General features: G+C 39.0%; 1 protein-coding gene across 2 annotated transcripts in view; it reads right to left on the reverse strand.

The window, feature by feature from the left end:
- cdh8 (cadherin 8) overlaps positions 1–26,944 on the reverse strand; it is a 99,209-nt gene that overhangs the window by 27,462 nt on the left and 44,803 nt on the right. For both annotated transcript variants that reach the window (XM_085168417.1, XM_085168411.1), the window contains exons 4-6: positions 7,903–8,022; positions 538–705; positions 81–268 (exon numbers count right to left, since the gene is read on the reverse strand). In XM_085168417.1, the coding sequence (XP_085024543.1) occupies positions 81–268; positions 538–705; positions 7,903–8,022 (476 nt within the window). The remainder of the gene's footprint in view (positions 1–80; positions 269–537; positions 706–7,902; positions 8,023–26,944) is intronic.

A 26,944-nucleotide genomic window follows, 5' to 3' on the forward strand; every position in this document is an offset into this window, starting at 1 on the left:
TTAAATTGATTATAGAAACTGAAAAGAAAGAGACAGAAAAAAGCCAATTAGCTCTTATCCTGACATCGTCTAGGTCTTACTTTTCTGAGCTGTAGAATCCCTTCTTGTGTCGTTGCGTTCGTAATAATCTCAAACACGCCTTGGTCGTCTCCTTCGATGATGCTGTACGTCGACTTGGCATTCTCACCGATGTCGCGGTCATTTGCTTTCACCTTGCCACCCTCTTTCCCTAATGGTAGGTCTTCAGGGATCACAAACTCATACAAACCTGAGGATGAACAGACACAGCTTTTTTGGTTTCTAGAAACGTTGATCAAATTAAGCACAATTACGGAAGCATATTACACTACTGCATCATCATTAGACATTTCACAGTTAGAGGAATTAGTTTCTGAGGAGCACGTTTGATGAAATTTACAAAATAACATTTATTTTTCCTAATTATTACCAATCAGAGAATTGCTCATTTAGAGCGGCAGTAATTTCTTTTCCCCTCTTTATTCAATTTGGGATGGGTAAGGTTATGAAGTTACTTACTTTTAGAGAACTTTGGTGGATTGTCATTGATGTCTTGTAGTGTGATGCTGACAGTAGTCGTTCCAGACAAACCACCCATGTGACCTCCCATGTCTTTAGCTTGAATGACCACCTGATAATCCTCTCTCATCTCACGATCCATCCCATGCAGAGCAATTCTTATGGTTGCTGGAGGTGGAAACAGTTCATAACACATTCACCCAATTATAAATATGACTGATATACTCTGCACATAATTGTAATGATGCTCATGTGAGCAAACGTAAGGAAGCGCAAGGAAAAAAAGGCATGCAGTCACCTTCATGCTCACATTATTCCCCAGTTTATAACATGCATTATTTTAGACCATGACCTTACTAAACATGAACACCATACCCAGCAGGGTTAAAGATTTCCCTGCAGGCTTAGTCTCAGAAAAATCACCGTCTGAGTGAATGTAGTGAGGTGCCCACGACTGAGCCAGTCGCAGCACTGAGAATCAGCTGTGTTTGTTTTTGAATGTGTTGTTCCACCGTCTGAAGTCATTTGTATTCTGATTGAGTGTGAATTATGCTGTCTGTCTTGTATAATCTTGAATATTGTATGCAGAATGGACCTTATTGACTCTGCCGCAGCACTGAATATAAAAAGGGCTCAGCACCGGCATATACGGATAATCCACTCAGGAAACAGAGGCCCGCAGGATCATCAAATGAATATAAAACCCCTCATAAAAGCCAGGCTTTGGCATGACACCCTGCCTTGGTCCTGAGCTGCCTCAGACAATGATAATATGCTTGGCTATGATGGGAAACATGGGAGGGGTTAGAATGTTGTCTGTGTCTGCATTTTATTCTACAGATAGATTTTTCCTCAGAGAAATTTCAGGGTCAGTTGTGCTTTTGGAGGTCACACACGACACGGACGTGAAGGACAAATGAAGGACAAGAGTTGGACACCTCTTCAGTAAGACTGTACTGAAAAAAAACAATGCCCTTGTTGTTCGAGTAATTTATTTTAAGTGTGCTTTATAAATAAATAAGTTTATTATTATTAAAGGAAGTCTTTTTCAACTATGTTTTTATTATTTTCACAAGAAAAAATTACATTTAGTGACTGTGGGGTGGAAAGACCAATGTGACTTGGACCAGTTGATAACACTGAGGTAATTGATTACTACTCCCATGTTCTAACCTTCAACGAGATTTTTCTGTCTTGATTTTTGCTCTTTTGTTTTCTTAGCAGTAATTCTGCTTGACTTTTTTTCCTGCTTCTACAAACAGCTGAAAGTATAAAACTTACATTTCAAATTAACTCATTTTCTAATTAAACAATTGTATAAAATTTAGTTATTTTGTATTGAAGGGTTCAATGTACTTTATTTTTGTTATTTATTAAATTTTTGTTTAACAAAGGTTATTTTCTGACCTGGATGCACAATGTCAGTCCTTAACCAATGGGATTGTTTTTCCCGCCTTGACTGTTCCTGTTTGGTTACGCTAGTATGGCTGCTTAGCCCACACCCGCCATAGCTGCACCAGTAAGAGGAACGTGGTTTCTGATTTGGAGACCCGAAGCTGTTTTTATGAATACACAGTGCTTTGCACTGGTGAGTAACTAAACTGTTATAGCCGCTGATCGGCTTGCTGAAATGTTGATGTCGTTCGCTTGGGAAACAAATGCTAACGGTGAAGGTCCTGCGCAAGTAGCTAGCGGGTACTATCTAAACTCACAATCCTGTTTGTTAACTATTATCTGAGAACTTATTAGCTATTGTAGGTTAGGAAAAACAGCATGCATACCTGTTGTGTTGAAATGTTTTGTTGTGTTATTTTTATTCACCATTGTTGTTAATTAACAATGAGGAGAGTATATTGATTCTGCTGCTAGGAGCAGTGTGGATTAGATCTATGGACCTGATTAATTTTAGTTTTATGATTGGTGATAACTACATTGCCACGTAACGCAAAACATTTTGAATTTGATAGTTGTACAACGCGTTAGATTTTGTTCATGCTTTTTTCCGTAAGCAGAAATGTTTATGGATAATTGTTAGTTAAGTGTGTACAATGTTCATTTGGAGTAACTCTGACCTCACTCTTAGGTCAGGTTTTTTGATTTGGAGATCAAGGAGCTGAGAATCTACAGAGAGCTTCGAATTACAGACCTTCTGGAAATCCATAGAAGAAGAATGATCTTCCATTGCAATGGATGGCAAGCCACAGCCCATATGGAACTGAATCTTGCAGTCTGGTTGCCTGAATTGTGGTAGGACAAACTGTGCAAATCATATCATCGGATTGAGCTCACACCAATAAACTGCCCAGATCACCTAACAGGCCTGAACTGGATCACACTGACAATTTAAAAGACCCGGGTCAAACTTTCTTTTCTTTATTTTTTGGGGGTCTCTGTGTGCGCACACTATTTTGGTTATTGTTGTTAGTTGTAATACAGTGCACAAAAAATTTCTAATACAACTTAAGCATTGCTTCATTGTCTATATGGTTGTGTTCCTCTTGGCTCGTGACGTTCCTGAACTCTTCTGATTTGGCCATTGTTTATTATTTTTGTTACATACTGGTTAAAAACATGCTATCCATAAAATTATTGAGGAAGCATCTTGGGTAAAACCAAACTTCTACATGTTTGTACATTTAGGCTACGTTCACACTGCAGGTCTTAAAGCTCAATTCCGATTTTTTGATCAAATCCGATTTTTTTTGTCTGCTTGTTCACACTACAAATAAAATGCGACAGCAAATGCGCTCTAGTGTGAACGCTCAAAGCGGCCCGCATGCGCAAAAGAAGATGTCACACACAACGCGCTCTGTTTAGACCCAGAGCAAACAGTATAGTTTGACTGATGGCCCTTAATATAAAGACTTCGGACTTTACGTTTCCCAATTTTTGCTTTAAGTTATTTTGTTATTTACATAATAATGTAGATAACCTAATAATGATCCTTATTGCTGTTTAAGAGAGGAGCGGTGCTTCAAAGGATAGTTGCAGATTTCTGTCAGAATCGGCAGATTATACAGTACAAATAAAATGTTCACGTTTCTCCAACGTTGTCTTCCCAACAGTTTCACTGACATCTACACGGGATGGTCAGGAAGCGTTCGCGATGTCTTCTCCGGCACTGATAATTGGCGTCTGTCTTGTGTCGGTGACGTAAAAGACGGATTTAATGCGACTTGACCATCAAACAGCAGTTGCTTTCTAAAACATCAGATATGTATCGGATTCAGTACCACATACGAAAGTGACCCAGATCGGATTTGAAAATATCGGATTTGTGCCGTTCACACTGTCACAGCATGATCGGATATGGGTCGCATAGGGTCAAAAAAATCTGATTTGATGCGCTTTCGCCTGCAGTGTGAACGTAGCCTTAGTGAACCGCATGTAGTGTCACGTCAACAAAATAAGCTTGAAAACATTCGAGAATCCTTTTTTTCCCTTTTTTTTTTTTTAAATCAGTGAAGTAGAATGATATGAATAGAGCTATAGATGATTACACCAAGGACACACTTGTGATATTATTTGAAAGAATAATTACAGAAAATCTATTTGATTTTTTTTTTTTTTAAAAAGTAACACAACAACACAGCTCTTGTGTTACATGTATATACTCTCTCTTACATGGAACACCCTTAGATGGCCTCAAAGATGAAGTGTGTAAAACCAGCATTTCATCAGCATCACCAAGTCATTGCAGTTTTAATGAATAGGCAGATATTATATAGAGAAATAGGATTTTAAATTACTTCTCTCTAATTTTAGCTCTGAGCTCTGATGTGCAATAACAAGGTAGACCTACCACCCGGAATGCAAACAAACAAATCAATAAGGAAAAAGAGCTACACAAACAAGTTACTTTTCCTCCACACACACACACACACACACACACACACACACTCTTCCGTCATCCTGCTACAAGCAACACCGTCATCTCTGTTGATCATCGTTAATTATTCAAATTAATTCCTAATCACTGAAAAGGGAAGATAGACAAACACTCATTTCCATAGATATTTGTTTCAACTTTTTTTTTTTTCATCGACCATTAACCAAGTGATGAATTGGGGCATGATGTTTATTTATTTATTGAATGCTTTTCATTTCCAGTGTGGTGTTGTAAGTGTCAAATGCATCCTAATGGTTGTTTTCCCCTTACCTTTTATTTTTCATTAACATTCATTAAAACATCTGGCTCACTTGAATGAGCCATCTGCATGTGCACAGTGATCACACAAAGCATGAATGTTAATCCTTAAACTGTCCATTCAGCCCCTTCTCGACAGCCACGGTCCAGCTGTAGAGGCTTCGAGATTACGACACCTATACCAGTGAGGACGAGCCCGGTTTTTATGTGTTGAAATTATGAATGTTCCTTCTAATTATGTACATAAATTTCGAGTCCTCCTTTCTTGAAGCTTGTTTATTGTGTGTTGTTTTCCAAATTGTGAGCCGTCAATTTCCATCTCATTTCTTATTAATGTAATTTCACCATTATTTAATCATATTGCTTACAGACACATGTTAAAAAGTCAGCTGAAAAAGCAATTAAAGATCCAATCTAGAATATGTTTTGAGATAACTTTATGCATCATGACGCTGCTGAGGAGTCTGCCTTGTGAAAGGAAGAAGTAATTATTAGCATTGCCATAATTTGGAATTCATAACCCAGTGATGTTATGGACCACAGCATCATAGGAGTGCTGCCCCATTTAGTACTTAGGACTTGAAGTCAGCTGAGCAAAACATGCAACTCACCGATGCAAAGCTCTCATATAAATCTCATTTGGGTTTCAATAATGAATTCCACGGAACTCGTTGTGGAACTGTACAGTACTGTTCACTGTTCAAATGCGTTGACATTACTTATCCAAGTTAAACCTCATTGCTTGAGTTATCCACTGAAAAAAGTTGGAATTGTATCTTTAGCCACATACATTCCCACTGTGGCCAAAACACTTGTTGATAGCGGGTCATATGATTGTTGGGGTTTTCTCTGTTTTCTTTATAATATGGTAGGATCTGTACCTTACAATATTAAGCACCTTGAGGGAAATGTTGTTGTGATTTGGTGCTGTATAAATGAAATGAGATTTAATTGAATTGAACATTCATGCAAATTCTATCCTTCCTTTTATAAAAGGTTATGAATGTATAAGGTCCATTTAGTATTGTTCAGTGCCATCCCGAGTGACTGAGTACAAAAGCCATGGTTAGTAAATTTATTATAAAGAACCCCCTTAATTAATACTGCAAATATACAATATTTTATTTTTATTTCATGAAAATAGTTTTGCATACTTGGATAGTCTTTTTGTTAAATCAAAATGATATGTTATGCAATATATTATGAACCAGTGTCTGTGGACTGTATTTGTGTTTCATTCATTTTTATCAAGTTGCTCCATTACATTCATATCTATTGTTTCAATCAAATCTGTACACCCCATGGAACAGTTACAGTGCTCCCAGGAAAAAACGTGTTTGCCACTGCGTATGGTTTAAATATTGAAACATAAACGTACACGAATGAACAGCTGTAGAGGGGAATTGTAGCAAAAGGGAGTGAGCCAAGAAGCCGCATTTAACAACAGCCCCATGCAGCAATAATCCACAAGCATAAAAAAACAGATGGTCTGAGTTACCTGCAGAACTGATGTTTTTACACAACTTTTCAAACTATTACATTGTCAGGCCACAATTTACAGACATGTAATTTTGTCCCTTAAAGCTTTGCTGAATAGAGTTGAAGTTGCATGATAATGCAGACATACAGCGTTTGTTATAATAGTTAAGTGTCAGACTATATCCTCGTTTAGTCCTTACAGAAGGTGTTTGCACTTTATGCATAAATGCAATGCAACAGACTGCTATCACCTCAGGTGGGCAAGCAGGTGGGGAAGCTGTTGCATCTCCACCTGTTGGAATTAGTACAACCTGTAGCACCTGCTAGCAGTGTTAAAAGCAGGATATCACTCTCAGCTCTTCTGTTAGTATTTATTTTGTATTTGAATCCCAAGTATTGGCAGCACATAGACATGAGGTACCAGAAAGTCGACTACATTAGAAATGAGCGGTTCCAAACTAAACTAAACTTCCATTAAAATATATTTTAAAGTGGATAAGTATACAGCCTAAATAGCATAATAAAGGGGAGGTTCCTCACAGTAATTCATATCATGAATGGACCTTACTGCAAAAAAACTCCACTTCAAGTCAGCCACTGGTTTGCAGTGGGTTCAGTATCAACTCATAGTATGCACCAGTGTTTTATTATAGTGATTTTAAATGGGAAAACAATTAAGCCTTGTGACTATAAAGGGCTTAAAAAATCCAGTCAAGTATTAATGCAATTTGTGCTGCGTAACCCTAAAAACTCTAAAATATTATCAGCTATTTAGTGAGATAACTTTTGAAATGTTTCAGTTACTGTTTAAACTTTCAATCTTTTTGATAGCTGATCAGATACAGAGTTGGGTCCATACAGCTTAAAGCGGTCTCTATAGTTCAGGTGTGTCCTTAAAATACTTAGATTTATGTATAAGCTTGACCTGGGTAAAGTTATTCCTGTCATTTGGACATACTTAACCAGAGACTTGTCCACATAGCGATAGACCACAACTTGACCTGAGATGACATTGTAAGCTCATTTATCTAACTCAAAGCAGGTAATGAAAAAGGACAGTGTTTAAATACTAAAAGGTTCTGGCCTGATGTGCATGGCCTTGTCTAGAAGAAAAAGACTTATGAAATAATCCTTAGATGGAATCACCATCTCTCTGTAAAACCTATTTCTTTCCTTTTTGTCCCGTTATGAACGCCGTGTTCATTCATTGCATTTTGTAATACATTATGCTCTCCATTGGTTAGAAGCAGACAAAGGACTTGCACATTGTATTAGCTCCCATTAAATTTAATGAAGCAACGTTTTGATCTCACAGAAATCTTCGTCAGGCTTTGTCAAGCAAACAATGAATAACAGCACAAAGGGCTTTGCCTGCCCCATAAAGGTGCCCTCCATTTTTTTTCTCCTTATTTAAAATCACTCTGATTACACAAGACCTATAAACTATTGCATGTTTCCTTTTTTTTCCTTTTGTTTTTTTACTTAATATGCAATTAAATGGCATCCTGCACAGATGGCTCTTAAAACCAAAGGACCAAATTTGAAAATAAATTTCCTAGTTTGCATGTGCAACTATTTTAAATGCATGACTTTTTTAACCCATATGATTGTTAACTCACACAAGACTTGGAATCTGAGGTTTAATCAGCTTTTCCTTCATGAACGCAATGGAGTATTTGATCAAACTAATACTTTAGCTTAAGCCTACAATTCAGCAATTATCAAGAAATTAGACTTACCTGAGTTGGGGTCAACAGAGAAATATGGTTGTCCCTCCAGTATGCTGTAGACTAGCTTAGCGCTGTTTCCGTACACCGGATCATCGGCATCTGTAGCTGTTACGGTGATAACTGAGGTACCTGTGGTGCAGAAAGACAAATGTATAAACATCCCTACAGGAAATGATCTCCATGTCTCTGTAAACTAAAATTCTAAGTGCTGAGTGAATCCAGATGAGACTCTAGTCCCATTTATCCCATCATGTTCCACGTAAGGCCCCAATCACACAGGCCTAGAGACCAGCCTAGTGAATGCAAGGTTGCTGACAGTTGCTGTAAAATCAATTGCTAAAGGCCCATTCGTGGAGGCCTGGAGAACAATCCTAGTAACCACCTTTTGCAAGATATAAGTGTGTATTCTGCAACCATTAGCCTAGTTGAGCCTAGTTGAGGTTGCTTGTTGTCATAAAATTGGTCATTGTAGCTGTTTTCTGAAGTGGTCATTTACATGGAAAATTTACATGAAAAACACCGACTAGTCTGCAGACACTACTGGCCAAGTATTGAAAACTGCAATACAAACTGGAAATAACATTTGTTCTGTCTTACTACTGCGACCAATACATTTTAAAGTGTGAAATTCCTGTTTTGGAAGCAAACATTCTCTTGCCGGATTGGATGAGTGTGTGCAGACATGTCAGTGTATTCCATTCAAACTATGGGTAACCGCAGCAATCTGTTAGCAGGAAAAGCAATCACAAGGAAGTGTTTGGTGCAGCACCCAATTTGTGGGCGATTTCACATGGCAACAACCAGGAACCTCCAGCTACTACTTGCCGAACAGAAACATTTTTCTGTTTTGACCAGAGGCTGCCAGTGGGCAGTGTTGGGAAGGTTACTTTTAAAATGTATTCCACTACAGATGTAAAGTATTCCGTTGCGTTACTCAATGATAGTAACGTATTCTGAATACTTCGGATTACTTAATATATTATCATGCTGTTTACAACTACATGAATGTACTATTGCTGTGTGATTTATTATTTTTACTGAAGGTTATTCGCCATAGCAATACCAACTAGATTTTTAAATCTTAATATAAAATGAGTAACAGTAGGGTGGACATTAGGTAAGGCTGCACTTTTTGCAGCGATCTCGTATAGAAAACTATTTCGCGCGTATGTAAAACAGGTCCGCGGCTCCGAACCGTAGTAAAGGGACCTCTGGCTAATACGTCGGGTTTGTGTCGGGCTCATAGCTGAAAACTAGCTTTACTTTGTTCTGTGGGCGAGAGACAGAGAGAGAAGTTGAAAGGCTGCTCCAATGAAACTTATTGTTTCGGAGGAAAACACGAACACGGTGTACAGTCGAATCTTAATAGCTTACTTACAACTGGGCTCGTCAGGCTCTCTTCTTGGCTGCAGTGGTTATTATTATATTTACATGCTTCCAGCTCCCGTTTTTGCTCAGTGACAGCTCGTACTTTCCGACTTTTTCTCTCTCCCTCATTCACAGACACATAACGGGTATGGCAGTCCATTCTCCCTGCAGCACAGACTACACTGCCTATGATGCTACATTCTTTAGGGCTATGCCTGTAACACTCTGCTATTGCCTTCATATTAAATCATTTTTGTGAATATTTTTTTTTTAATATTTCTTCATGTCATCATGCGGGCTGCAAGTAGAGGTGACATGGGCCGCGAGATTGAGACACAGACATTAGAGGCTTTTAATGCGTGTTTTGTTAAATAAAGAGGGCATAGCCTTATGAAACAGGAAAATACCGCCATGTAATCCATTCATTTCAACAAAGTAACTGTATTCTAAATACCACCTTTTTAAACAGTAACTGTAACGGAATACAGTTACTCATATTTTGTATTTTAAATACGTAACGGTGGTACATGTATTCCGTTACTCCCCAACACTGCCAGTGGGTTACTTATGTGACTTTGTGATGGAGACCTAAGTAGTTAAACGTTGCATTGGTCATGTGTTGATGCATATCTTTAATTTATAGTTCAGGAGTGTCTACTGACTTGTGGTAAATATGGCATGAAAATGGAGCTGAAGATTTTATAATGAAAGTTTCAGTTAAGTGTGCAAAGACGTTATTTAATTGTTAATTAATTGTCCTTTCTGTGGCATCTAGTGTGTCAGTGACAGATATTTGTGTGTTAGATATTAATATAGCAGGTAAAGCAAATGCAGACATGTATGGACAAATTAGACTACTTTTTTCACAGCTTTTGATCTTTCAGAACAGCAGAAAGCATAAGTATTACTCTGTTGATGGTTATTTGATATTTGGATGTAACCACAAAGAAAACACTTCTTCTATTAAAGGAGCGTGTTTATTAAGTTTAAGTTTTTAAGTTTAAAATTAAAGGCTGTGTTGGTGTAAGTGTTGGCTGGTGTATTTTTAAATTCTTATGGGATATCAAGCATTCTCTATCAATTACAGCAATTAAGAATTACCTTCACACATCAGTATTCAAACATAAATAAACTTCTTTTTTACACCAGCTTTATGAGGTCTTTATAAGTAAAATGTATCCAAGGACTTTCATCAATATTCCAAGTCAGTCAAATGCTCAAATCAGGAAATACATTAGTGGCAATTCAATCCACCATTCGCCTGTCCATTAAAAGGTATCGGGACAAAACGAGCACTGAAAATATTAATATAAAGAGGCAATTCGCGTAATTAAAATCATCCATTTTAATCCAAAGTGACCTAGCTCCTCATGAGTCTCCGGGTGTGGGAGAACATTTGAGAAGAAAAAAGAGAAACGAAGCCGACGTGCTGACAGTGAGCAACATGCTGGCAGAAAGCTACAGATGGTATGGTAATTGTTTCTGTGAAAGATGTTTAGAGGTGTTCTGACAACAAAGTGAGATGTCCCCAGTCACAGACGGCGGAGGTCCTGCCACAGGCACCTAAATCTGTCCACTGCAACTGAAAATGCTTGTTGCGCAAAGACCTGTGACAAGTTAACTGCTCTGGCTCCAGAACTCTGATTCAGATGTTCGGCTATGGATTAAATAACGAAAAATAAATTAAAAAAAGAAAATAAATTTGCCAGATGTGATATGAGCAGTTGTTCCCATAGTTTACAAAGTGTAACCCGCAAATCAGACATCTGTATTCTGTTGGTGTATCATCTTCTGCTATTTCTACAAGCACCGAAACAATTTTCATCAAGCCTGCTCACCAGTGTGCACCACAGTAATGACTTACTACTTCTAACCAATAACGACTCAAGCAATCTGAAAATACATGTTTAATATTCAGATCAAATAGCTTCAGTAGTGTTTACCGACTGCAAAATAAAACGGGTTAAAACAATTACAAATAAGATGATTTTCGCATCCGTGTGGTGCCGTTTTTGATCTTATCTCCCGTTTTATGCCGTCAGCTACACGTGTCACCTGCTGATTAATAGTCACAGCCGTGTCTGCGGTCTTGTAACAGCAAAACAAAGCAAAAGCCCCCTTTGCACTCTAACTGGTGTAGCAGTTTCACTGTTGCAACCCAATTATTTCACAGTGAGAGAACCTCAAGTGGTCCTCTGAGACTGAGGTGTTCCAGTAATTCATAGTCTTATGATGACCCGTGCTGTTGTGTTGCCAAGGCTTACCTTGTAAATTTCCTGAGCTTGTTACACCCCATGCCTTTTGCAGTGTTTAGATCATAGCAGATCAATGAGCTCTTTTTCTGTGTTTCTGCTCACTGCACTAGCACTGACAAAAAAAAAAGAAACAGAAGAAGAAAAGAAGCAAAACAAAAAAACAACAACACCCAGCGCAACTTGAGCTTCAGCTGCTAATACGCTTAAATAGATGCATTGCTTTTATCTGCTTAAACTGTCATTCACATGAACTGTTCTCAGTCCACATTAAATAGAAAATTTTCACATTTCAGTATCTATTAATGCTGCAAACTCTACAGAAACTGCATGTGCACTGAAGAAGAATCAGTATGAGAGCCTCCATGTGACAGCCCTGCCAGAGCGCCTGATGTAAAGTGGAAATTTCCAACAAACGTGCTACATAAGTGAATGAAGTATTACATAAATTGGTTGACAGAATTTAAGGAAACGTAATTATTTGAATTATATCTCACAGATGTGTGCATTAATCCAAATTGGAGCGCTCGCGCTGTATTTTCAGGAAGCAAATTATATCCTGTGTGCCATAGGTGTTTGCCAATTGTCAAATGAATAAAATGAAAGACAGCAAGGAAATTGCACCTCCCTTTTTCAGAGATACAGAGCCTTATCTGCCTTAAAGTTAAATTACTACTACTGCAGAGGGAGGAGGCAGCCATCTACACATCCCTAATTATGAAAAGTACCTTCGTACTTCTAAAAGGTGTCTGACTATTGCAAACAGGCTTTAGAAATTCAGTTACACTATGGATTGAAGTAGGGAAGTAGGGGCAGGAAAAAAAATCTTCATAAAAACAGTGGAACCAGTGAGGCATGAAATAGCTCCCTCTTTCTTTCCCTCCCACAGGGGTAAAATGCTCCTCACTACCCCTGATAAAAAAAATGAGGGATTAGGAAAGCCAGTGTTTTGGTCCTGTTTCAAATCAGTGCAGATTAGCTCGTCCTTCCCCTTGATAATGCACAGAGAATTCAGGGACACTGCAGAAATGGATGCAGCTGTAGGCCAGGCAATGGGCACAGAAACTCAATTGTAGGAGGAATATTGTCTCTGGCTTTTATTTGAAGCCTGTAGCATTGTGGCGACTACAATAATAGCAACACAACACCTACAGTATAAATGTCCAGGGATGAAAAATATGAATGGTTGCTAAAAACAAAAAACATGCAGGAACGGATTAAGGATGTAAAAAGCCTACGATGGAATATGAAAACTATTCGGCGGAATGTCTCGCGCACATCTTTCTTCCTCAAAAGTGTTGCATATTCTTGGTCAGACCTGTTACATATATGGAAGAAACGTGTAATTGCGCTATTTGGTGTCTAAAGGGATTTGTCTCACCTGTTTCCTACTGCTTAGCACATGCAAAGACACAGAAAGAGTGCAGAGAAGCTTCTCCCGGGAAAGCAAATCTCCCTGTATTGGTTTGGGCAGTGGCCCGCAGGGGAAAGCACATTAAGCCTGTATGAAAATACAGCCTGCATTTACGGGTGTTTTCCCACATTAAGTGTAATCTCATTAATCATGTTCTGAAGTTCACAGGATTTAATACCACACCAATAATTTAAACACAAACTCGTCCTCAAAGGACGTCATTACTGTACAGTGTGTGAAAATTTACAGCCGTAGTGTTTTGGTTGAAGGGCATGCGGCGGCTAAAAGGTTCCTCGTGATAAAGACGCGGGGGTCTATCCTTATGTTTTACCAAGCGACAGAAATAATAGGGCTCACACTTCCTATTTACTCTGTACACTGGCTCGGTGATAGGAAATCAATAGGAATCTTTCTTGAACCAGAGAGGGGATAAATTGGGAGATGCAGCCCAGTGTGACACACAATGGCTGCGGAAGGACGCTGCGGCTTACTTTCAATAACACATTGTGCTGTAACACAGCTTGAGCTGTATAGTCTGCTTATTTCCTTAGAAGAAATATAAGTATAATCAAACAGAGCAAAGTAGTAAAACTTGCTGTGCAGAACAAGGGAAAAAAGTTTTAGCATTAAAATCTTCTGAAGCTTTATCTTCGAATCGAGATTTTTATTTTACCTGTCAGCAGAATCTTCATTTTTAAACCACAAGATTTCTGTGAAAAAGAAAGCATTATTAAGTGTCCAGAAATGTGAAAGTTCCATTATTATGCTCATTTTCCACAACTAGGATATACTGTAGGATCAGCTGCTGTACAAAAACCTTTGCCCAGTTTCTGACACTGCACTAAGTCTTCATTATAATGTTTACTGCATACACATACTGGTTGCATTTTCTAACTGACAAACTCCTCTTTTTCCTGTATTGCCCCAAATTCACCCTCAGCATGCTTAGTACAATTCAGCAAATCGCACCGCAGGAAAGCACTCCTGAGTTCAAGTACCATCACACCTATAATCACTCCAAAGAATGTGTCATTACAGTTCATTTACTAACACTGGAATGCTACAATTCTCCTCCACATCTGTCTGTCCAACAAGCATGGCAGCTGTGTAGCATCTCAGCTCTTCTCAGCTTGGACCAGCTCAGAACCGTGAAGGGTAGAAGACAGGGGGCATTCATATGTATGCAAGCACTGAGCCATGGAGAAGGGATATCACTGAGGCATGGGGAGAGCTGTGGGCTGCATGAGGCGTGGTGCTAACAGTGCCCTGCTGTGAGCCCTACCCGGGTAAAACAATACTGTTTATGTCTGACTGGCTTTACACTGTGGGTGTTGAAAGACAGAGAGAGAAAACAGGATGGATAGAAAAGAAGATGAGCAGTGTAGACATAGGTGCACAGAAGATTAAATAGTTTGTTGCTTAATATGCAGATTACACACTGATATTACAATATTTTCTTTGAGGAAAAAAAATTGATAAAACAAAATTTAATTCTATTAAAACAGCCTTTTTCTGAGGAGAAAAATTAAAAAGTCATATTTGAAATTTTAATAACAAAGATTTTGTTAACTCCCAATGACTATAGTGTGTTTGCTATAAAGCTGTCTGATTTTCTTTAGCTATCTGCTCAACTAACTAATTTTATCAAAATGAAACTAAATCAATCAATGAATAAATAAATCTTGCCCAGCACCAAAAAGCACAAACTCAAAGCTGCCAATCAGGTGGTGACCATAGTGGAGTAAAGTAGAGCTTAAACAAGACTCAATACTGGACATGCATTCATCTTCTCATCTGAAACACAACTGCTGATGTGTGGTTTTTGTCTATATTTTACTGTATTATATGTTTGCAGCAAGCAGAACTATCAGTCACTTCAGTGCACACGATTAAGAAAAATGTGAAAGGGATACTTCAATTCATTGAAGTACTGTTGTATTTAACATTACACCCCGTATACTTACATCAGCAGACTGATGCCAGCTGTACCAGCACAGAATCTAATCAATGTGCTGCTCTGGACAGTGCGAAAGTAAAATTGTAATGTAAAAAGTAATGTAATCACGTAACTAAATCAGTATGTGTACAGATATATATGTGTGTGTGTGTGTGTTTCCAAACAAGAATGAGATAATGTTTACAAAATATTTTCTGAATCTTACATCATGTTTTAAATCCCTTTGTTTCCCTCAGCTATATGCTGCAACATGTTCTCACGCCCAAAGCGTCACATTTTACGCTAGGTGACAAATCGTCAACATATTACGTTTTCGGCTACCCACCACTTCCTAAATGACGACCTCGGAAAAATGAGGAAATATGAGAACCGTATGGACTCAATCTACACATGTTCGCTCTTTTTCTTCAAATTGCTTAGAAACACGCTATTTAACATCATTAAAGTCCTGGTTAAGCTCGGGAAAAAGGTTATGGTTAGGGCTAGGGATAAGGTTAGGTTTAGGGCTGGAATACAGGGCTGGAACGTCTATTACCGCGGGAGCGTCATTGCACTGGATTTCAGCCATAACCCGCCACATTCCATAAGAACGCCGAAGGTCTCCTTTCGCGTTCCTGAGGAATGCCACGGGACGTGACAAAACGTCGGCATGTTACGCCTCGGGAGTGAGAACGGGCTGCTATATGACGATGTGCTAGTTTTTCATAAATTGCAACATTATAATAGTTTTAAAAAATCCAGAGGGACTTTTGAGTCTAACTGGTATTGTGATATTTCATGTCCTAAGGTCAATTTGACAGCGTATTGGAAAAATCTTCACAGAAATTTCTTTTTTTTCCAGCTTGCTGCCAGGGATTATTTCACTATCAGCAATACACTTCCAGCTATGGAGTGCAGATTAAATGAATTAAAATCTATTCTGAAATAGGGAAACAACAAATGGAGTAACTGGTGACAACTGTCAACTGCATGTTTACTGTAGCTGTAAATATCTTTATTGACGCTGTCTTTTTCAGAAACTATGTTTAAAGTCTCATAAGCATGAAACTTGTGCAATTTATCCAAGCATACTGACCATGTAATACTCTTACTGGTACTTACTACATAGTATTTACTGATTAAATGAATCCAGCCCTCACTTAGCCATCCGACCTAGCCTCAACCACTGTGACCCCCATCACCATCACACACACACACACAAACCAACCGAACCTTTTTTCTAGGTCAAAACGATGGTCTGCCAAATCCCTTTTTGTGAGATGGCTTGTCTATGAGGCTGGACTGTCCCCCGATAGCACCATTGCAGTGACAGGAAAGTGATTATGTATTGATCATGATCACATAGACACTGGTGTAGCTCTCCCTCCTGTCTGTGGGCAGAGAGGATAATAGCTCATGATCAGACAGGTAGACTGACAGCCCGTCTCTCCAGGCAGTGCTGCGAGCACTATTTTTGGACGGTACCACCTATGCAATTGAAATTCATGTTCACGGATGGGGAGTAATGCAAGAATTAAGAGGCGATTAGCACTGCGAGACAGAGTATTGTCAAACACAAAGTGTAGCGCGGTACTGTAGTGTGGCAGGCCAAAGCTCTTGATAACACAGAAAACGGTTGTAACGAGGTGGAGAAAACAAGCGTGTCGAGGCATCCTTTCATCCATCCAACCATCCCCGTCCATTTATTCTCTCAGAGGAGAAGATGACATACTTGGAGCACTGCCAGTTGATTTTCTGACAGTAGTCAAAGCCACTTTGAGATTCCTGGGCTACAGATGGGCATTTATGGCAACAATGCAGATGGGCATTAAGAAAAACCCTTAAACAAATAAGCATGCTCATAAACACCTGGCATGTGAGAATTTTTCTCATTTACCAGTGCAGCCTCACACCTCCCGTGCTTTCATTTGTCACCATTTTCACTCATCTACAGCCCAGACATCTTCACTAAGATGATTTACATTAATATGAGGCAGATGTAAGTATTTTACAAGGCAGGATGGTGAGGTTAATAATTGCAAAGCAGGGGAAAAGGGGAAGAAACAAAGAACACATCAGTGTTTATAACAGAATTAACGCATACTCATGGTAAGCTGCATATTTAGGCAGGGCTTCAGCATGCAGGTGAAGAACAGGTTAAACGAATGAGGAACAGCAAGGAACAACTTGCACCAGATTTTTCCTTTAAAAAAATGTAATGGCTATAATTATTTGTCTTTGTCGGTAGGCTTGGGTAGCATTGGGTATCTAGTGTGCATGCCCTGACTGGGATTCAAACCCTGACCTAATGTTGCAAAAACAGTGATGCTGCCACTACAGTTTCCAGCCGTATCATCATAAACTCAGCAGGACTGCGGAAGGCAACACTGGAGGCCAACTCCAAGGCAATGACACAAGTCGCCATCTTATCACTAAGAGCGAATACAGATATAGATTTAGAAATGGAGTGATCATCAACCTGTATGCCAAGAGTGAACGAGATATCATCTCACAGTGATCCATGATGAGGATGTCATGATATCACTCTGGTTTGGCTGAACGGCAAACACGGGGGAAAGCGATTGGGACTGAACGAGTGGAGTTTCCAGAAGGCAGAATAGCAGATATACGGGACAGCTAGAAGTACCTGGGTATCCTGAAACTGGAAGAGTGGCTTCAGCAGATTCTCCCTGAGGGGTGAGATTGTTTTTTTGTTTCTTTTTTTTTCAAGATAAGATATGGTTGTCAGCATCCAAGAAATAGTTCCCCAGAGCCAATGATGGATAAGGGATGCTGCACCTTTGAAGAGTATGGGGACCGTTACACTTAAGCACTTACATTGTCATTGTTGTAGTACAATTACTAGTCTTTTATAAGACAGAGAGGGAGCCGTCACAGAGAAACCGGAGCCGGCGTTTGTGTGTGTGTTTATGTGCCGGTACGTGTGTCTCTGTGTGTACATGACATCTCCTTTTCAAGTAGTCGGCTACTGAGTCTGCTGCCTTGACAAGCCATTTACAGGAACGGCAGGAACAAAATAATTAAGAGGGTCTTTTGTTCCCCACTGATGGCCCTGACATATGCCGCCATTTTAAAGGGTTGTGTCATTGATTCACTTTAATTAGTTCATAGGAAATGTGTGCAACATGCAGATAGAGTTCAGGACTGGAAGTCGAGGACGGAAAATTGGGCACTTCACATATTTAATTGCTCCCAAGGCATTTACAATGGCAAGGTAATAACAAAGAATAAGGCAAAGTATATTGTCTAATGAACAACTTTATCATGGGTAAATGAACAAAATGTTGCTTAATTTGGGAACTCTGCCACAGGGGCGACGGTGTTTAATGTGAATTATTCTTCCTCAATGGAAGAATGAAAGAAAAAAAAAACATGTTTCAGCACAATGCAAAACTGAGGTAGGAAATGAACTTGCGGTTAATATTTTTACCACCAGCTCCTGAGTGCGGAAACCGAAGATCAAATTTATTACTTAATATCAGAAATGAATTGCTTGTGTACATTGCGCCTAAAATACCCTTAACAGTGTATGTAGCCCTGTACTGTTCCAGCTGAGCTGCTCAGTGGTCATGAGAACACCGGGGAAGACAAATCCCTGTGTGTACGCTGATTTATTCTGTGCATGCTCGCACGGATAATATTATAAGCATCCTATCAATTGAAAGCCACAGTAGAATAACACAGTTATTGGGATATGGTATATTTGTATATATATATGCATGATATTGCACAGTCTAACATCCTATTTCACAATCCTTGTTTAAACACAAACTGTGCGGTTTCCCTACTGATCAAGTTCAAGCTCCTCGCAGTGCATTAACAGCAAATGTCCTCAGGATCAAATCTTCCAGAAAAACATCAGGCCACATCAGTGGGGAGAAAAAGAGCAGCAGATAACTCAGCAAGGTTCCCTTGAAACCCAGACAAGAAAATAGACAGTACTGTGCAGACATGAAGAAGACTTGCTGATTCAATAGAAGGAAAAAGCACTATCAAGCCAGAGGAACTTGAAAAGGAGATTTTTTTTTCCTTCAATGAGTTATGTCTCTTAATGTTCAGTTGTGGTTATGCTTAACGGCTCTGGAACAATTTTCTCGCAAGCTTTTTATTACGAGTTTTGAAGTCCTAGTCTAGATAAACATAAAGAAGTCCAACTGTTTGGGTTATTTTCACTGAGATATTTCTGAGTGTCTCTGTGTGTGTGTGTTTCTGTCCTCTTATCTGTGTTTTGAAGCAAGTGGGGGTCAGTTATAATGATTACAACAGATTTATTTATTTAAATGCGACTGGGATGACAGTTCACAGGTTGTTTGATTATCTTACCAGGCCTCTGTCAATCACATGATGGTGAATCTTTCAAATGTTCTTAAAAGTAAGTAAAAGGCTAAATTTAATCGAAAAGCAAAAAAATAAATATTTCAAAAAGTAGATCTTTATATGCATTAATACATTTTAAAATAACACTTGAGTCCTTGTAAAACTGGATAGTATACTGATCGACAATAGCCTTCGCAAATGAATAGACTTAGTTTAGATTTTTCAAATAAAAAAAATGGATTTGCTTTAGTTGCCAGCGTGAACATTGACGTTCATTCAGAGTGTGTTATTTTCATATTCTAGGGAGAGCAGCAGCAGTGATAATAATATAGCATTAAAAACAAAGGACAGAACTGGGGGGGGGGGCATTAAAATCCCTCCCTCCGCAACGACTCCCTCAGGCTGCCACTACTAGAAGGTGTTCTCTGTCGATTACATATTTTCTATTCGTATAGCTTGCAGAGGTAAATAAAATAAAATAAAAATTCAAGCCTCTCAGAGACAGTCATAGTGCACAGTCTGCAGCCCATAACTCTAGCAATTGGCCCATCTAAAAGTAATGTGTGACAGAGGTCTTCCACCTCCCACACAACTGCATTAAGACACCAAACTCAACTGAATCCAGCCGTACTGTGGGTCTTAGCAGGGAGCACCTTCTAAGTAACATATACTGTCGTCTGACAGCCGTCCTGGAGCGGGAAGGGTTAAAGCATTTTCCCTGAGGAATCTTGAAACGTACTACATCTACGTGACTGGTGACTTAATGTCTCCGTCAGCCGGTAAGAGCGGTGCTATGCTGGCATCTGACAAGCAATCCATCACAGAGAACACACAGACAGAAAGCTGCACGCAGCCACATAAAGTGTCCGCACATAAGACATGCTAAAATACACGCCTAGAGTGCACGCCTGCTGACTCGTGCCGACACAGATGTGCATGCAGATCTATAATGGACGTAGGCACACAGATGTGCACTTGTTATCATGCTTGTTAACATGTCACAAGTCACAGTGACGCACACAGAAACCCTCTCCAAATACTGAGCAAACATCCAGCACAGCAATAAACTCTCGAAAGGACGTGGCCAACAAACAAAAAGGGGGGGGGGGGGGGGGGGGATGACTGAAGAGAAGAAGGTGGAATGTGGATTTACACTCCTAGTAATCCCAAGGTTTGTTTACACTCCCAGAAGTGAAGTGAAATTTTAAAGGGCTATCTCTGTTGCGTGCTGGAGAGCAGATTCACCCAATTACACAGCAGCCCCCAGTGTGACATAGCAAACCTGCTGTAGGATTGGCTGTGTATTTGGTTGTGCGTGTCTGTGCGTGTGTGCGTGTGCATACTCGTGTAGACACCAGACTGTGACTGTGGTAAAACTACAAACTGACTAAATCCATACTGCAGTGTTGAGAGCAATACAGCTGCCAATGCTCCAAAACACAAAAAGGTAGAGCTCAACAAGGTTGCCTGATGCCAAAAATCAGCAGCCCGTGTGATAGTAAGACAGGCGGGTAAAACACACAGTAACACAAGTGGAATTTTGTATCACTTTGCAAAAAAACACAATAAAGATTCATCATTTAAAGTCATCCGTGAAAAAAATATATAAAATAAAAACTGAAATATGAATTTTCAGGGATATACGTTTTGATGACAAACACTGCAAAGACTTACTTGATTTATTTAACGTTCTACTTTCTCGTCATTGTATCAGACAGCTGAGCCGTGGCAACGACTCTATGTGCCAAGCCAGGGCTTTAGTTAATGGGGAGAGACATCAAGAGTAAGGCCTCGCCCGCACTGGAGATTTGATCCTTTCGTCTTATCAGCTTCTTTTTCAAATGACCTTGCTGTACAGACTTTTATGCCTCTCCCCTTTATTCTCTGCCAGTGATTGGATGGGACTCTCTAGTCTCAAATCTCTGCCACCTTGATGAATGTGTTCCACCCTCATTTATGTTGCATTGACCAATCCCTCTCCACTACAAGCTACAGTAGGCTGCACAAATCTTAACACACACGAACACTCACACACGCACAAACAGCTAATAAAGATTTTTGTTAAGACCTCCTTTTTTGTCTTTCTTTATGCAGTTTCTGCTTTATTTCTTCTGCAGTTAAATTAAGTCTACGCTCTTTTGTGGGAGCAAAATGTAACTTTAAAGAGTGTTATTATGGCATTCACTGGGAAGCAATTGCTGCTTTTAATTTTAGGTACTGACTGTTGGGTGCCTGCGGGGTCCAAATAGCTATAGTTGATAGCTCAGACAATTAATAATGCAGACGTGGAGGGATGAGAGTGTGGGGATTCTTTTCTTTCTTTTCATCACTGTAAAATTAGATGTAAAAAAAAAAACATGCACACACAACAACTAACTCACACACACGCACACCTGCACACGCTATGTTGAGTGGAAAACCAGTGAGCAAAATCCTTGCTGTTTTTGAAGCAACAAAAGTAAGTGGGATTGACGGACGCAGTGCCAGATGCAGCAGGAAATAGACGCAAAGGAGCAAAGAGGACTGAACACACCACAGGAAAATTGCACCAAAAAAAAAAGGCCCTACAACAATACATTAAAAATCCACAACATTCTTCTTGAAAAATTGGTGCGATCTGGAACCATCCTCAGTTTGCATGCTATAGCAGTAATGTAGAAAGGACCCTTCACTCACCAGCATGACTTCAAACAGTCTATTTCAGCTGTTATGTATCAAACACACACACACACACACACTTGTTTTCATATCTTAGTGAGGACATCTAACTGACATAATGCTTTCCCTAGCTGCTTAGCCTAACACTAACAATAAAAAATCAATGCTTAACTCTAACCCTTAGCCTAAACTTAACCACAACCTAATTGTAACTCTGGCACTAAAACTGCATTTTGAGCCTAAAAAATGCCTTCAAACTCTTGGGGACGGGGATGTGTCCCCGTAAGGACTGCTGGTCCCCACAAAGATATGTAAACATGGTACATGCACACACACCCATACACACATTCACAAAGTATTTAAATTTCATCAAAAATATCTGAAAATTAACTTTTGAAGTGTGATATTGAAGAATTAACAGATCTAAACTTTAAAAAGGGAAGGAAATCTACATCTACATGCTAATAATCAACTTTTCCCCACTGTGTTTATGCTTTTATAAGTGAAGAGATATCAAAACCAAAACGAACGTGTAATCTGTGTAAAATTATAAATAAGAACATATTGTACAGTTCGGCGTAGCAGAGAATGTGCAGCAAATGGTCACATCTCAGTCTGTTATCTGCAGAGCAGGGGGCCTGTAGGCAATTAGTGAGCAAGTACAGGATTGGCTGTGTAAGACAATGACTGTTTCAGCTGAGCTACACCAGATCTATTTCCAGTAAGATGTGACCTGCTTAATAAATGTAGCTGATGGCATCCACAGCAGACTTCACAGATCTCGGATGAAGATGTGAATTCTAGTACTGTCAGCTACACCTGTTGATTCAAGGATGATGCCACTGAGTTTCTTTCTTTCTTCAGGGCTGGAATAGCCAGTGAGGTAGGGCCAAACTACATCTAAAAACAGTTAGCGTAGTGCAATGATTCCTTTAAGAAATTTGCTTTACATCAGTACCACAGTAGTGCAGTGGTTAGGACTGTATGTTTTCCTCATGTCTGGGTGATTTTTCTTCAGGTACTTCAGGCTTCCTTCCACAGTCCAAACACAAGCATGTTAGGTTTATTGATGATTCTAAATTGTTTGTGGGTGTGAATGTGACAGTGAGTGTGAAAAGTTGTCCGTGTCTCTCTGTGTTAGCCCTGTAATAGATTTGCAACCAGTCTGGGTTGTACCCTGTCTCTTTTTCCCATTACAGCTGGGATAGGCTGCCTAGACCACCAAAACTAAATAAGCTGAAGAATCTGGTTGGATGGATGGATAACTTAACATGTTGTGTGCCCAATTATTTCTCTAAACCCCTGCACATTTGGACCATATTTTAACAGCAAAAATAGTCAGTAACAAAGTAGACATAGTCCAAAAGAGAACCAGAGAAACTGTGTTTAATGAAACATTTACCACAAATGGGTGCAAAACGACACTTGACAATTGTCTGTTTTAATGTAAAAATAGTTTTTCTATGTTTATTGTTGCACAAATTTGCAGAAGCTGAGGGGAGAAGCCCCCTAATGAAGGAGCTTTCCTTTCTGATAGCATGTCCCATTGGAAATCACCTCCGGCATTACTAGTAAGTCAGATAGCAGCATTTTCTGTTTGAATTATTAGTTGATTTGTTTATTGATTATGCTACAGCTCTCTGTGGGAGTCTAGCAAAAAACAAAAAACAAAAAGAAAAACCCAAAATGGGGCAGTCAGCTTTTTGTGTGGCTGTACAGTTTTCAATTCTATCTTTATCTAGAAGACGCTGATTATCTGATCAGTCATTTATCATACTCCTGCTATCTCTCCCATACACAGAATTCATTCAAGGTGCTTACAGGACTCATTTTGAGTTTTACAATTTATTCAGGTCTTTCTCTGAAATACACTCATCAAGTTATCAATCATTAATCAGATCTCCCTATTTTTCGCTCTCTCTTTCACACACAAAAGATGCTATTGCTTTCTTGAAGATCCGTTGCTGTAAAAAGCACTATTTTGCAGTACTACTTTTTGAAGGTATATATTTTTTTAGCTTAATATTAGTTGGTTCCCTGTTACTGAGTACAGGCTTTAGTGTATTTAGTAAGAGGCTAAAATGGCAAAAAAACTAACAAAAAAAAAAACCCTCCATAGTTTTAAATACACTGCAATATTGTGGTACAAAAGGTTAAATATAATATTACGTGCTTGAGTACTGCGTGAAGCAATAACACACTCAAGGCTGTGCCAAAGTCCTGCGTGGCATCGCTAGAGTTGATATGCACAATAGCAGAAGGCCACCCTCTGCAGATGTGTTGTAACAAACTTGTAAAACACATACACAAAGAACACTTACATTAAATAGGTTACGTCCATTAAAGAGTAATTAAAGATTGATCGCCATGCTACAAATCTTCCTCGACAATCACATCTATTGCTTTCAATGCAGCATCAGTGACAACAGATTGAATATAAGCTGATACAGTAAGTAGTTGATTGATCTAATCAATGGAACTATTCCCCTTTACATTAACAGTAATTATAGTGTTATTTAAAGTATTACTCTATCAGTCTACAAAAAAACAGGCACATGCACTAACTGAACGCTTACTTGGCCGATTCAAATTTCCTCTTTTTGGGACAGTTATATTTTCTTTCTAAGAATATTTGATCAGATGTGTTTTTAAACCTTGCTCTAATTAATGTTTTAATGTATGTGCCGAATTAAACAATGACTGCGCCCTGGTCGCACAGGCCGAAACGCTTTTTGTTGGCATCTGGCAATTAGTGGTTGTGAGGGGAAAAGGTGTATCCATCACTACCATTTATATTTTGTGTCATACGTTTTCAAATTTTAGTACAGCTGACAGAGTAAACAGTGTGTGTTTGCAGAGCACCAGTTGACATCTCCCATATAAGCTTCTGACAACTGTGGCAATCTGCTAGCAAAGCAATCACACTGAGGTTTTTGTATAAACACCCTCTTGATGACTGATTTAACCTGGCAGCATCCAGCAGCCTCCAGCTGGCTGCTGCCAGGTGAAGGTTGCAAGCCCATTTACAACTGGACAGGGAATACACATTTTTCCCTAGCGACCAGAAGTTGCCAGGGGGTTGCCAACTGGTCTTTAGGTGTATGTGACTGAGGTTTTACATGACTTATGTGAAATTACAAGTCATCTGCAAGGGAATTGTCATTTTCCCCACAGATATACATTAATGTGTTTCGTAATTAAACCTCCAAAAGCCTAGGAGGCAGTGATGGTTTTATAATGCAGTGTTAGACTTAAGAGTGTTTCAGATGCCTTTCAAATGAACTGGATAAATCGCGTGGGATTTACAGCTAATAAATGTTGAACTTAAGCACTGTTTTACCAAAATTACTCTAACAAAATGATGACAACAGGGAGAATGACCTTGAAAAGTACATGGATTGGCATAGCTGTGAATATGACAGACTAAAGCTACTGTTTTACTACTAAAGCTACTGTTTTAGCATTATTCGACCATCACACCCTATTGGATATGGTCTTTTTTTTTTACATGAAAGATATAGTTTTGTTAAATTAAATTAATATGTCATGTGATACTGATTTGGGATTTTATCCAGGCAGCCTGTTGAAGTCTGCACACAGTCTTGCACACATCTTCTTACATTTGTGGACATGCTTGCAACAGGATGCACTGTGGGCTACACATGATTAGCATTGTGTACTGTAAGTGCTGATCGAGCTCAAAACTAATAAAAATGCATGCATTCTATGTGTTGTCGTGCAAGAAAACTTCCGGTGAACCAGCAACTGCATGAAGTGAGATTATGGGAATTTTTGGATCCGGGGTTTTTGTTTCTTTTTAGACAGTATTTAGGATATTTCGCCCTCCTTCTGATTATTTTTTTTTATTATTTTGCTGTCTTTAAATCTCCAACTCCAGGGAAATGACAGGAAGGCCAACTACATGGCTGTAGTAGCCTTTTATAATGAGAAGTATCCATCTCAATAAGTGTTTCATTCACAGTATTAAATGAGTCTTTCATTGTGCATAAGCCGTCTCTAATGCTGGCATCAGAAGCATGCCAATTCAAAGCTGATGCATGACAAAGGCTTAACCATCCAAGTAAAGGACAGCGATGGTTAGAGTTACTACTGCAGCTAGCAATTTCATCACTGATTCATCATCTGTTTATTCTCCTAAAAAATCCATTAATCGATTAAAAATTTGGTCATACAATAAGGAGTGGCTTAAACAATAATAAAAAACTACCACTACCAGATTAGTTACTGATTCATTTTCTTCTCATTGAATAATTAACTAATATTTTTGACCCTTAGTTACTGGTGCATCAGTTTGTGTAAGTTTTATTGCATTAATCTGTAAGATGCAACATTCACAGTTAGTCTGCATGCCCACCAGTGGCCATTAGAAGGCATTACACTATCTTTAGATGACACACTGAACTGAATCAGCCCCTCTCCTACTCTGCACTGATGCTGAATTGAGGATGCTGCGTCCTTGTTTCTGTTCTCAGAATAATTAGCTGACCTTGAAATAATGAACAGCAGTGTGTTATATTGTGACAACCACAAATCATCCTTACACGAATTTCAAAGCAACAAAACTTTCATGACTAATACTTAATTGAATAGCAAGAAACCTGGAAATGTGACAGGTTAGTTGTATGTGATTAAACTTTTTCCTAATTATTATTCAGGTTAATACCGCAGCCTTATAAATATTTTAAAAAAGAGCATTCAGACAAACAAATTTAAAATTTAACCTCTGATTTTCTCATGTCCCATTGTACTACTGTCGACCCTGTTGCATGAAATTCATTTAATCACATCCACTCAGTGCGACAACACAGACAGCGACACTCATGACAGCCTCAGTTATTCACATCCGTCTCCTCGTCATTACAAAAAGATGCACACAAGAGCCAACGCACATGCTCTCACACATAAATAAACATGCACTCTCTCTCTCATTTACCTTCCCTTTCATGAACTTTGTTGGTTATTTATCCTTCTTGCCTTTCATTTTTCTTCTCTTTCTACTCCATAGGAAAAAGAAAAAAAAAAAGAAGTCGGACTTTGTTTGAGGAATGATGCTGTGGCTAAAGA

Source organism: Neolamprologus multifasciatus, chromosome 1, assembly GCF_963576455.1.
Source record: "Neolamprologus multifasciatus chromosome 1, fNeoMul1.2, whole genome shotgun sequence".
NCBI lineage: Eukaryota > Metazoa > Chordata > Actinopteri > Cichliformes > Cichlidae > Neolamprologus > Neolamprologus multifasciatus.